General features: G+C 40.4%; 1 protein-coding gene across 2 annotated transcripts in view; it reads left to right on the forward strand.

The window, feature by feature from the left end:
- The window catches only part of DLGAP5 (DLG associated protein 5), a 50,734-nt gene that overhangs the window by 20,418 nt on the left and 17,119 nt on the right, over positions 1–13,197 (forward strand). For both annotated transcript variants that reach the window (XM_076004018.1, XM_076004017.1), the window contains exons 5-12: positions 238–322; positions 418–540; positions 1,426–1,496; positions 3,082–3,356; positions 4,096–4,223; positions 4,618–4,744; positions 6,601–6,686; positions 7,384–7,544. In XM_076004018.1, coding sequence (XP_075860133.1) covers positions 238–322; positions 418–540; positions 1,426–1,496; positions 3,082–3,356; positions 4,096–4,223; positions 4,618–4,744; positions 6,601–6,686; positions 7,384–7,544 — 1,056 coding nt within the window. The remainder of the gene's footprint in view (positions 1–237; positions 323–417; positions 541–1,425; positions 1,497–3,081; positions 3,357–4,095; positions 4,224–4,617; positions 4,745–6,600; positions 6,687–7,383; positions 7,545–13,197) is intronic.

Raw genomic sequence — 13,197 nt, forward strand, 5'->3', positions numbered from 1 at the left:
CAAAGTGTGGTCAGGTATAAATAGCTTAAAATATGAACATTTCCAAATTCTAAGATTCTAAAGGATTTAAGGAAATTTATATAATGGAAAGCTTTTTCTTCATCTCATTTTACTTGGAGAAGTAGATTTTGTGTTGAGTCACTTACAATTGTCAGATTTCAAATGAGGAGTCACTTTACAGATTAAAAATGGGATTGTTTGATTACACAATTATATAGCACCTAATCTCTTAAATAGATCAATAATGGAAGTGATGTTCGAGCAATACGACCTGGGCAAAGGCAAACTACTGAAAAGAAAGTATTGGACAAAGAGAAAAAAGGTAGGAATATTAGCAATTATTATAAACTTTGATGCTACCACAGCAAGAATTTAAAAATTACAGAGAACATTTGATTTGATTATTTTTTTCCACAGTTGTACAGCCTGTAGTGCCCACGTCGGTGAGAGTGACTCGATCAGCTACTCAAGCAGCAAAGCAGATTGCTGGAACAGTCTCATCTACTACAGCAAGAAAGCCAGTCTCAAGAACTACTAATGGTAAGAACTATTTCTTTCTTTTTTTTTTTTTTTGAGGCAGAGTCTCACTTTGTTGCTCAGGCTAGAGTGAGTGCTGTGGTATCAGCCTAGCTCACAGCAACCTCAAACTCCTGGGCTCAAGCAATCCTCCTGCCTCAGCCTCCCAAGTAGCTGGGACTACAGGCATGCGCCACCATGCCCGGCTAATTTTTTTTTTTCTAGATATGTTAGTTAGCCAATTAATTTCTTTCTATTTATAGTAGAGACGGGGTCTCGCTCTTGCTCAGGCTGGTTTAGAACTCCTGACCTCGAGCAATCTGCCTGCCTCAGCCTCCCAGAGTGCTAGGATTACAGTCGTGAGCCACTGCGCCTGGCCAAGACTTACATTCTTTTTGCCTTCTTTTCCTTTCCGAAGTAACCTAGTACTTTATTTTTTGAGACAGGGTCTCATTCTTTTGTCCTGGCTGGAGTGCAGTGGCACAATCATAGCTCACTGCAGCCTCAGCCTCAGATCCCTGGACTCAAGCGATCCTCTTGCCTCAGCCTCCCCAGCAGCTGGGACTACAGTCATGTGCCACCACACCCGGCTAAGTTTTCTATTTTTTGTAGAGACAGTCTCGCTATGTTGCTCAGGCAGGTCTTGAACTCCTGGGCTCAAGCGATCCTCCCACTGTAGCCTCTCAAACTGCTAGGATTACAGGCACTATGTAGGATTTTCTATTTTTTGTAGAGACAGTCTCGCTGTGTTGCTCAGGCAGGTCTTGAACTCCTGGGCTCAAGCAATCCTCCCACTGTAGCCTCCCAAACTGCTAGGATTGAGCCACTATGCCCAGCCTTTTAAAATTAGGACTCTTAATACAGTGTTCTATTTAGTCAAAATGGATATCTTATTTCATTTTTATTTAGATAATGAACCAGAAAGAAAGGCACCAAATAAAGGAAGATCTGCCAAGACAATAGAGACAAAACCTGAGAAGGTAGAGTATAAACATTTGTTTATTTCTAGATGCCTTGAAAATCTCATTGCTCCTTTCATAAAGTTGAAATTTAGCATGCAGAACTGATTCACGAAGTTAACCTACATGTGTATTTAAACCTTTTGAGCCATAAGAAAGCATCAAGAGGATTTACTGTGGTGTTATTACTGTTTTCAGGTATCCTAGCCTTATAGGTAGAGAATGCATAATTTGGTTAACCGAAGATAGAGAAAAATAAAAACACAGCTGAGATAAACCCTTATATGGGAATTAGCTAAGAGATAGGATTGAGTAGGGTTAAATGCATTGACTTTGGGTTCAATTAAACCTGGGTTTGAATATTGTTTCTGCTTCCAATTAGCTGCATAATCTTGGGCAAATTATATAATTTATAAGTTTGTTTTTCTATTGCTAACATAGAATACCTCCATACAGCAGTTTTAAGATCTAAATAAGCTAACATTTCTGCCAGCATCTAGCATAGATGTTTTGTTTTTGTTTTTAGTAGAGATGGGGTCTTGCTTTTGATCAGGCTGGTCTCCAACCCCTGAGCTTAAGCAATCCTCCTGCCTCGGCCTCCTAGAGTGCTAGGCTTAGAGGCAGGAGCTACTGCCTCCGGCTTAACATAGTTTTTAATAAGGTCTTCAAAAAAGAGGCACCATTTGAGGGCTCAACCACCTGGTTTATAATCTGTGGTATAATTCCTTAACCTTAAAAAAAAGTATGCCAAAGATTAAGTAACCTGGCTAGATTCTTAATAAAAATCAAACACAGATCCTCCAATGAAGACAATATAAGGTGAATCTTTACAGTCAAAGCAGCTGGACCTCATAGCTCCTCCCTTGAGATTTATTTCCACCTTAAGGATTATCACTAGTTTTTACTTTCACTGTGATGCTGGCCTCAGGGATGGTGTTACCATGCAAACTCTTGTACAGGTTGAAATACCCCTGGTTCAAGCTCATATCTCATTAAAAATCAGACCCTTAGAAACTCTAAAAATTATTAATATGTTTAAATACCAAGTGACAAATCAACTTGAAGAAATGTGCTTTGTATTTTATGTGATCTTTCTATGTCACACTGAAAAATATTGCTCTTGTGATAGGATTATTTATAATCTAAGTTTATTTAACAAAAGGATTTGGTTCTTAACAATAGTAGTCATTCAATAAACATTAGATTCCTAATTGTCAAACCATTATAAGTATTAGCATAATTTAAGTAAAAAGATACGTATTTGTTGAATACATTTTCCATGTTAATTTTCTTTTTATTTTTTTATTTTTTTTCCCAATAAAGCGCTGTCAGAATCCATGTTAATTTTCTTATATTTTAATTTGTTGTAATACCTAAGAGGTGTTAGTCTTTTAATAAGAATTCTCTGTTCCCAGATCACAGCAGTGGTTTAATGTAGCTGTTCTTCTGATTCCATTTTATACATTTAATTTATATGTTTTTGTCTCTCAAATTTTGTACAGGGGACATATATTTCAATTGTCACATTATCAGGCCTGTACAAATTGGTTGCATGTATCCATAGAAGAGATAAATTCTTACTCTACTGTGTTTACTTACATCCTAGGGTATTTCTTGCAAAATTGATAGTGAAGAAAATACTTTGGATTCACAAACTAGTATGATAAATGGAATAGATCCAGATGGAGTCTCATCAAAAATGGAAAACTTACCTAAGGCCAATACTGCAAAAATGAAAGGGAAGAATTCCTTTGCACCTAAAGATTTTATGTTTCAGCCACTGGATGGTCTGAAGACCTATCAAGTAACACCCATGACTCCCAGAAGTGCCAATGCTTTCTTGACACCCAGTTACAACTGGACCCCCTTGAAAACAGAAGAGTAAGAATATAGTCTTAATTAGTAAAAAGTCCCTTACTAAAATGGGTAATGAATGCCTTTCTTAGATTTGGCCTGTGCTTTTTTAAAGTTATTTTTATTTTTTTTTTTTCAGACAGAGTCTCACTTTGTTGCCCAGGCTAGAGTTAAGTGCCATGGCGTCAGCCTAGCTCATAGCAACCTCAAACTCCTGGGCTCAAGCAATCCTCCTGCCTCAGCCTTCCAAGTAGCTGGGACTACAGGCATGCACCATGCCCAGCTAGTTTTTTCTTTTTCTTTTTTTCTTTTTCTTTTTCTTTTCTTTTCTTTTTTTTTTTTTTTTTTTTTTTTTTGAGACAGAGTCTCTCTTTGTTCCCCAGGCTAGAGTGAGTGCCATGAAGTCAGCCTAGCTCACAGCAACCTCAAACTACTGGGCTCAAGCAATCCTCCTGCCTCAGCCTCCCCAATAGCTGGGACTACAGGCATGCGCCACCATGCTCGGCTGATTTTTTTCTATATATATTAGTTGGCCAATTAATTTCTTTCTATTTATAGTAGAGACGGGGTCTCGCTCTTGCTCAGGCTGGTTTCAAACTCCTGACCTCAAGCAATTTAAAATTCTCCCCCTACCAAATACATTTTTAAAAGTTAGAGATGTTTCTATATTGTCACTAGTTAATAAAAAGCAATACAATATTGAAACCCTTCAATTAGATATATGGAGTTCATGTTTCATGAAGTATATTTTTGCTATTGTTTTTAGTGATAAGACTCAAGAAGCAACAAAAGAAATTTTGGCACTAAAATGTAAAATTTACGCTACCAAGATAGTACAGCAAGATTCAAATAAATTACAAAGTCCTTTGAGTTCTCTGACAGTTTGGAATGAAGGTAGAGTATTTCAATTAAATTTTTACTTACCTTTCTGGATTATTACTTCTCAGATTTCTTTAGATCTCTTTTTCACCATATAGTTAGGGGTGTAACCTCAGAGTTAGAAAAGATGGGAAAGCATGGATAAAGATAGAGTTGAAATGAAGAATACAGACTAAGAAGAAAAGTACAATAAATGTAAATTGGAAGAAATTAAAAATATTGAGAGCCACTTTAGAAATACAAGTGAAATAATTGAGGCAGAAATAAAATTTTAAAATTCAACATTGAAAAAATTGGATTTAAAAGGATTTAAATCCTTTAAAAAAAGGATTTTAAAAATGTGTTTTTGTGGGAGATGTCATTTTAGGAACTGCTGCTTTGAAATTCATATGTAATATTTTCTTTACAGAACATGTCTTAAATCATAGTGAAGCTACAACTAAAAATTCAAATGTCATTCCAATAAAAGAGGTCTCATCACTTGAAATAAATGAAGGACAGATATCTCAGCCACAACATGATGTGCCATATTTCAGGTTTGTCTGTTTGTTTTTAGTGTAAGAATTTTTTATTGACGTCTAGACATTTAAAACCAAAATTGAAAATTAGGGGCTTGCTCTATCGCCCAGGCTGGAATGTGGTGGCATGAACATAGCCCATTGCAACCTGGAACTCATGCACTCAAGTGATCCTCCCAGCTCAGCCTCCCAAGTAGCTAGGACTACAGGCACATGCCACCATGCCCTGCTAATTTTTTAAATATTTTATAGAGACAGGAATTGGCTCTGTTGCACAGCCTGATCTTGAACTCCTGGGCTCAAATGATCCTCTCATCTCACCTTCCCAAGATGCTGGGATTATAGACAGGTGTGAGCTGCCACACCTAGGCTAAATCAAAATATTTTTACCCTTAATATAGCAGGTGAGTTAGGGAGAAACTGACTTTAGATGATTGTCACTTTTTTTTTCCAGAGACAGGGTCTTGCTCTGTGTCCTTGGCTAGAGTACAGTTGAGATCATCATAGCTCATTGCAACCTCCAACTCCTGGGCTTGAGTAATCCTCCTTCTAAGTAGCTTGGACTATAGACGTGCACCACCATGCCTGGCGAATTTTTCTATTTTTAGCGGAGACAGGGTCTTGCTCTTGCTTAGGCTCGTCTCAAACTCCTGGCCTCAAGCTCATTTCATCTTGTTAAAGAAACTCTATACCCACTAAACCATAACTTCCCATTCCTTCTCCAGCCCCTGGCAAACACATTCTTCTTTCTGCCTCTATGATTTTGAATACGCTATCTCATATAAGTAGAATCATATAGTATTTGTCTTTTTATGACTGGCTTATTTCACTCAGCATTATATCCTCAAGTTACTACTGTGTTGTTGAACATGTCAGAATTTCCTTCCTTTTTAAGGCTAACTATACATACATACACACACACACACACACACACATTTTGCTTATCCATTTGTCAACAGACTCTTGGCTTGTTTCCATGTTTTAGATATTGTTAATAGCTATGAGCATAGGTGTGCAAATATCTTTTTTTGATCCTGCTCTCAGTTCTCTTGGATATATACCCAGAAGTTGAATTTCTGGATTATATGGTACTTCTGTTTTAAATTATTTGAGGAGCTGCCATAATGTTTTCTATAGCAACTGTAACATTTTACATTCTTACCAACGGTGTACAAGGATTCCAGTTTCTCCACATGCTAGGATGCTTTTTTATATAGAAACTTTTCTTAGGCCTGGATTTCCCAACTTTGGCCACATTGACATTCAAGATTGTATACTTCTTGTTGTGGGGGTCCATCCTGTACGTTGTAGGATGTTTTGTAGCATCCCTAGCCAACAGCTCTCCTCCAGTCACGACAAACAAAAATATCTCCGGACATCACTAGATGTCCCCTGGGGGGCAAAATTGATCCTAGTTGAGCACCACTGTCTTTAGACAAGCAAACCCTAATAATTAGAATGTGTGAGGCTCTATCACTGTAATCAGATTTAACAGTCTTTAGCTTCAACTTACTCTTGACAGTTGGGTTGGCCTTAGTTTCATGGACAATAATAGAGAATCTAATGCACACTAAGGAATGGTTGACTCTTGACAGCCTCCGAAAAATGAAAGCAGAACACACTAGAAATATGGGTTCTTAGTATCATCTGTCCATGTAAGTTTTAGATGTCAAAGGATGGATGTACACATGGTATCAATTTGTATTTATGGATTTTAATAAATCACAGTTCATAAAATAATTAAACATCAACTCTGGAAAATTAATATTGTGCCTACATTTTATAACTTCCAAATATCATAGTGTCATGATGCTAATACTTAGACCCTAGTGTGAGAAATGCTTGTAAAACTGAAATGTATGTCATAATTTTAGAAATATCCTCCAGTCAGAAACTGCAAAATTAACTTCACATTGCCTTGAGTGGGACAAGAAGCTTGAATTGGACATTCCAGATGATGGTGAGGAAATATGTTTTTTGATGTTTAGCTTTGTTACTTTTAATATGGCTATCTTTATCTAAAACATAAAAATCTAGTGTTGTCCAATTTTATAGTTTCATTATTCAAAATAGCAAGAATTTTTCATATCTTCACATATGTTCCCTAATATCTCTGTGCTAAAATTGTATATGACTTAAAAATATAAGTAATTCGAATATTGACTGTTAGTCTTTTAACTTAGACATCTATTATTAATTTTTTATATGACTTTATGATATTGATATCTGGTATTGCTTATACAAAAATATTTTTTGAATGAAAAGTACCTAAATTTATATGTAAAAGATTTTATGAAAAGTTCCTTAATCTTATCTGGGGAAGCTGTTTAGAAAAAATTGTTTTTGTGCTGTCAGTGTGAAGTCCTTCTTAGATACTTACATGCAATGAGTTGTTTGAGGTTGAATACAAGGAGAAGTAGAATGCTGTTCGTGTGCAATATGTATGAGAGTGAATGTTGCAAATTTAGATCAGGAATTGAAGCAAACAGTTAATACTCAGTATTTATATGACAAAATTTTGTGGTAGATATTTTTTGTTTTGCTTGAAGAATTTGACTCCATAAAAATATTTGGGGTGAAGTCTTACCAGTTGCCTGGCTTGCAATAAAAGGTCCTGTTTTGTCCTTTGACTTTAAAAAACCTCTTATTTCCTTTAGCTAAAGATCTTATTCGCACAGCAGTTGGTCAAACAAGACTCCTTATGAAGGAAAGGTTCAAACAATTTGAAGGACTAGTGAATGATTGTGAATATAAACGAGGTGAAAAGGAAACTACCTGTACAGATCTGGATGGATTTTGGGATATGATTAGTTTTCAGGTATGTGGTTAAGTATTTCAAAAAAATTTTCTTTTTCTTTCTGGAAATAGTGTAACAGTAGTAAAATGGGGTAATGGTAGCTGCTTAGGTACCTAGAATATTAAATGGGATATTAGGAAGCCTTCTATTTATTTATTTATTTATTTTTTGAGACAGAGTCTCGCTTTGTTGCCCAGGCTAGAGTGAGTGCCATGGCATCAGCCTAGGTCACAGCAACCTCAAACTCCTGGGCTCAAGCAATCCTGTTGCCTCAGCCTCCTGAGTAGCTGGGACTACAGGCATGTGGCACCATGCCCGGCTAATTTTTTCTATATATATTAGTTGGCCAATTTCTTTCTATTTATAGTAGAGATGGGGTCTCGCTCTTGCTCAGGCTGGCTTCGAACTCCTGACCTCGAGCAATCCACCCACCTCGGCCTCCCAGAGTGCTAGGATTACAGGCGTGAGCCACCGTGCCCAGCCCCTTCAGCATTTCTTGTAGGGCTTGTCTAGCAGTGATGAATTCTCTCAGCTTTTACTTGTCGGGGAAAAAATTTATTTCTCCTTCATTGATGAAGGCCATCTTTGCTGGATATAATATCCTTGGCTGATAATTATTTTCTTTTAGCATTTTGACTATATCATTCCTTTTTTTCCTTGTCTGTAAGGTTTCTGCTGAGAAATCTGCTTTTAATCTGAAGGGGGTTCATTTATAGTGGATTAGGTGCTTTTTTTCTTGCTGTCTTTAGAATTCTGTCCTTTGCCTTTTGACAGTTTGATTATAATGTGCCAGGGAGATTGCCTTTTTGATTACATCATTTTGAGAATCTCCAAGCTTCCTGTACATAGATGTCTAAATCTCTTGCTAGACTGAGGAAGTTTTCAGCTATTATTTTGGTAAATAGGTTTTCTTGGGTTTTTTTGAGACAGTCTCACTTTGTTGCCCAGACTAGAGTAAGTGCCATGGCGTCCTAGCTCACAGCAACCTCAATCTCCTGGGCTCAAGCAATCCTCCTGCCTCAGCCTCCCGAGTAGCTGGGACTACAGGCATGTGCCACCATGCCCGGCTAATTTTTTGCATATATAGTTTTAATTGATCAATTAATTTATTTCTATTTATAGTAGAGACGGGTCTCGCTCTTGCTCAGGCTGGTTTCGAACTCCTGACCTCGAGCAATCCACCTGCCTCAGCTTCCCAGAGTGCTAGGATTACAGGCGTTAGCCACTGCGCCCAGCCCTATTTTGGTAAATAGGTTTTCTATCTCTTTTGTTTTCTCTCTGTCTTCTGGGACCCTGATGATTTGAATATTTGATCACTTTGTTGTTTCCCATAGGCTTTGTTTATTCTTTTTTTCTTTAGTTTTGTCTGAGTGGGTTATTTTTAGAGACCTGTCTTCTGTTCCCACCAGCTGCAGTTTCCCTTTGTATTCCCCAGGCATTTGGGGCCCATCTGCTGAGCTTGGATCTGCCCCTGGCTCATAGGGTCTGTTCTGGGGCATCAGCCCCCTGCTGGCCTTCAGCCAGAGCTCCCAGGATGTTGGGAGAGACCCCAAGTGGGCAAGTTTGCTGCAGGACCCTGGGGCCTGGGCAGGGGACACCAGGCTTCAGAGGAGGGAGACAGATGTAGATTTCAAAATAAGCTGCCAGATGTGCGAGGTGGCTGCAGGGAGGGCCCAGGGTGCTAGGCCCAGCCATGGATGTTCTTTTCTGGATCAGAGCGACCTTGGGCCAGGCGTGGTGGGTCACACCTGTAATTCTAGCACTCTGGGAGGCCATGGCGGGAGGATCATTTGAGCTCAGGAATTCAAGACCAGCTTGAGCAAAAGCGAGACCCCGTCTCTACAAAAAAAAAATAGAAAGAAAGAAATTAGCTGGACACCTAAAAATATATATATATATATATATATATTATATATATGTATAAATAAAATTAGCCAGGCATGGTAGCACATGCCTGTAGTCCCAGCTACTCAGGAGACTAAGGCAGGAGGATTGCTTGAGCCCAGGAGTTTGAGGTTGCTGTGAGTTAGGCTGATGCCATGGCACTCTAGCCCCGGGCAACAGAGTAAGACTATCTCAAAAAGAAGACATGCCCTTGAAGTGGCCAGGACGCTCCTGCCAGGGGCAGCCATTCGGTAGGATGAAGACTCCTTCCCCTTTGTTGGGTTTTGTGGGGTTTTTTGAAAAAGAATCCATAAAAAGAAAATACAGTGTCCACACTCCCGTGATATCAAATTAATTTTGACAACTCTGTGGGCAAATTGCAAATTTGCCTCCAGTATTTTTTTTTAATTGAGGTAAAATTTACATGTGCCAAAATGTGTGATCTTTTTTTTTGTTTGTTTGTTTGTTTTTTTGAGACAGAGTCTCGCTTTGTTGCCCAGGCTAGAGTGAGTGCCGTGGCGTCAGCCTAGCTCACAGCAACCTCAAACTCCTGGGCTCGAGTGATCCTTCTGCCTCAGCCTCCCGGGTAGCTGGGACTACAGGCATGCGCCACCATGCCCGGCTAATTTTTATATATATATATCAGTTGGCCAATTAATTTCTTTCTATTTGTAGTAGAGACGGGGTCTCGCTCTTGCTCAGGCTGGTTTTGAACTCCTGACCTTGAGCAATCCGCCCGCCTCGGCCTCCCAAGAGCTAGGATTACAGGCGTGAGCCACCGCGCCCGGCCTAAAATGTGTGATCTTAAGCCTTATTGAGTTTTAATAAATGGGGATGCAAGACCCCATTCAAGGTGTGGCACAGTTTCCATAGGAAGCCCCCACCTTCTCCCATCTGCACCCCTCCTCAGGGAGGGGAGTGTGTTGGAGCTGTACTGGGTAGGCCTTTCCTCAGGAACCCCCAGTGATGCATGTCAGCATGTGGCAGTGGTGGTTCTGGTTTAATAAATAGAGATTGGCATCACTATTCTCGACCTCTGCATACATGGAATCATGCCATTGGAGTCTGATGTCTGACTTTTTCACTAAACATAATGTTGTGATTCGTCTGTGGTATTGTGCATATCAGTAGTATGTTGCTGTCTGTTTGCTTCTTTTAAACTGCGGCACAGTGTTCTGTCTGAATAAACTAAAACACACTTTGTTTACAATAAATAACAAAATAAAGACCTGTCTTTAGGTTCTGAAATTTTTTCTTCTGCTTGATTTATTGTTGAAGCTTTGGATGTATTTTATATTTCAGTCAATGAATCTTCAGTTCCAAAATTTATTTGGTTCTTTTTATGGTATCTAATCCCTTTGTTAAATTTCTTGTTCATGTCCTGAATTTCTGATTTCTTTGTATTATTTTTCTGAGTTCTCTGGTATCTCACTGAACTTATTTAATATTATTTTGAATTTTGGGGGGAGGGTTTTACAAATTCCTTTTTCATTATAATCTATTGCTAGAGAATTATTGTGTTCCTTTGGACATGTGACATTTTCTTGCATTTTCAAGTCTCGTATGTCCTTATGTTAATATCTGTGCATCTGGTTTGACAGTTACTTCTTCCCATTTCTTTTTTTTTTTTTTTTTTTTTTTTTTTGAGACAGAGTCTCGCTTTGTTGCCCAGGCTAGAGTGAGTGCCGTGGCGTCAGCCTGGCTCACAGCAACCTCAAACTCCTGGGCTGGAGCGATCCTTCTGCCTCAGCCTCCCGAGTAGCTGGGACTACAGGCATGCGCCACCATGCCCGGCTAATTTTTTTTTTTTTATATATATATATATCAGTTGGCCAATTAATTTCTTTCTATTTATAGTAGAGACGGGGTCTCGCTGTTGCTCAGGCTGGTTTTGAACTCCTGACCTTGAGCAATCCACCCGCCTCGGCCTCCCAAGAGCTAGGATTACAAGCGTGAGCCATCGCGCCCGGCCTTCTTCCCATTTCTTGAATTTGCCTTCATATGGGATGACTTTTTCCTGAAGGCATATCTATGTTAGAGGTTTAGTAGAGCACTTTGGCTTTTAGTCTTCTCATGATTTCTTTGGCTATAAACAGATAAATATATATGTGTATTTGGCTATAAACAGCATCAGTGGTGTGTGATTTTTCTCAGTGGCTTAGGGTGTGGTTGTTCATGGAAGGTGTGGTGAAGTTTTGCTGCAGACTGAGATGTCAGGTGGGTCAGTTTTCGGTCCCCACAGGTTTCAGTGGTATCAGGGCCAAGCATTCCTGTCCTTTGGTTTCTGAGTGGTGTACACTGTAACTGTTGTTTGTGGATCTAGGCAGGCCAATTCTTGGGCCTCCAGGCACTTACTTGGGTGCCGGCAGAGGCAGTGGTGGGCCAGGTATGTGAGCGGGTCCTCTGGGCAGCGGACATGGTATGGGTGATAACTATAGTAGTGGTGGGACAATTCTTTGGTTCCCAAGCAGCCTGTGCTGGTGTTGGCAGTGGCTGTGACAAATTGGGCAGGCGAGTCAGTCCTCAGGCCCATGAGTAGCACGTGCAGGTGGGTGCGCACAGTGGTGGTAGCAGCAGGTTGAGTGGGCTCATCCTCAGGACCTTAGGAGGCGTGCTCAAGTGCCAACAGTGGTGGATGGGGCAGGCAATAGCCAAACCACCAGACAGCATGCTCTGGCATTGGGGGAGGGAGTGTGTTGGAGCTGGACTGGGTAGGCTTTTCCACAGGAATGCCCAGTGATGCATGCCAGCACCCGGCTATGGTAAGCAGGGGCAGATCCCCAGGTCTCTGGCAGAATACTATGATGGGATAGCAGCAGCTGCACTGTGCCCCTGCTACTAGGGAGGGTGGGGTTGCTTTTAATGGCACCAGCCTTAAACAGGCAGCTGGGGAGTGTGTGCTTCAGCCCCAGATGGCACTTCTAAGCAAGGGTAGCTGTTCCTCAGAGTATTTTTAAATATGGCAGCTCTGTTACTGGGAGCAGTGAGGTTGCTGCCATTGGCTTGTGCTTTTGCCCTGGTGGGAGCAGCAGCCAGCTGCAGGTATGCTATATCAGTGGGGCTCCAGGGATGTGGAGATGCAGGGGCTGTTGGGCTTCAGGGCAGGATGCAGTCTGGTGGGAGTGAGCTCTCAACATGGGGCCTTGCTGTAGCTGCTTAGGACTTAAGGGAGGGGGTGTGGGATCCAGTGTGAGCTTCCTAACTGGAGCAATGCTGTTGTACATTCTCTGCGTTAGTCTCGAGGCCCACATAGGTTGGGGGACTTTCTCATGGCTCAAGTTGCAGGAGTCTGTGGTAGGAATATGGACTGCTGGGGGTTGCTCACTCCTTCCCCCAACCCTGCCGCTTTGAGGATCCTCTCTAGGCTCCTAGCTGATCCCTGGCAAGCAAGCTGCCTCATTTTCCTCTCCTTCCTTACCTTAGGTGTTTCCTGTCACTTCTTTATTGAATTCCAGCATTCTCTCTTAGGTGATCTTTTCAGAGTGTGATTATCTACTTTCCATTTTGATTCTTCCTTATGGAGAGGGAGGAGTACCAGATGCCTCTTAGCCATCTTAAAGCTCACCTGGAATTCATCTACTTGAATTTTTGAAAATGAGAACACAAGCACAGACTGGGAGAAAATATCTGCAAAAGGCATTTCTGACAAAAGCCTGTTATCAAAAATACACAAAGAATATTTGTTTTTTTGCCACTTCTGAGTATCTACACAAAGAACTTTTTTTTTTTTTTTTTTTTGAGACAGAGTCTCGCTTTGTTGTCCAGGCCAGAGTGAGTGCCGTGGCGTCAG

This window comes from Microcebus murinus, chromosome 6 (genome assembly GCF_040939455.1).
Source record: "Microcebus murinus isolate Inina chromosome 6, M.murinus_Inina_mat1.0, whole genome shotgun sequence".
Classification (NCBI taxonomy): domain Eukaryota; kingdom Metazoa; phylum Chordata; class Mammalia; order Primates; family Cheirogaleidae; genus Microcebus; species Microcebus murinus.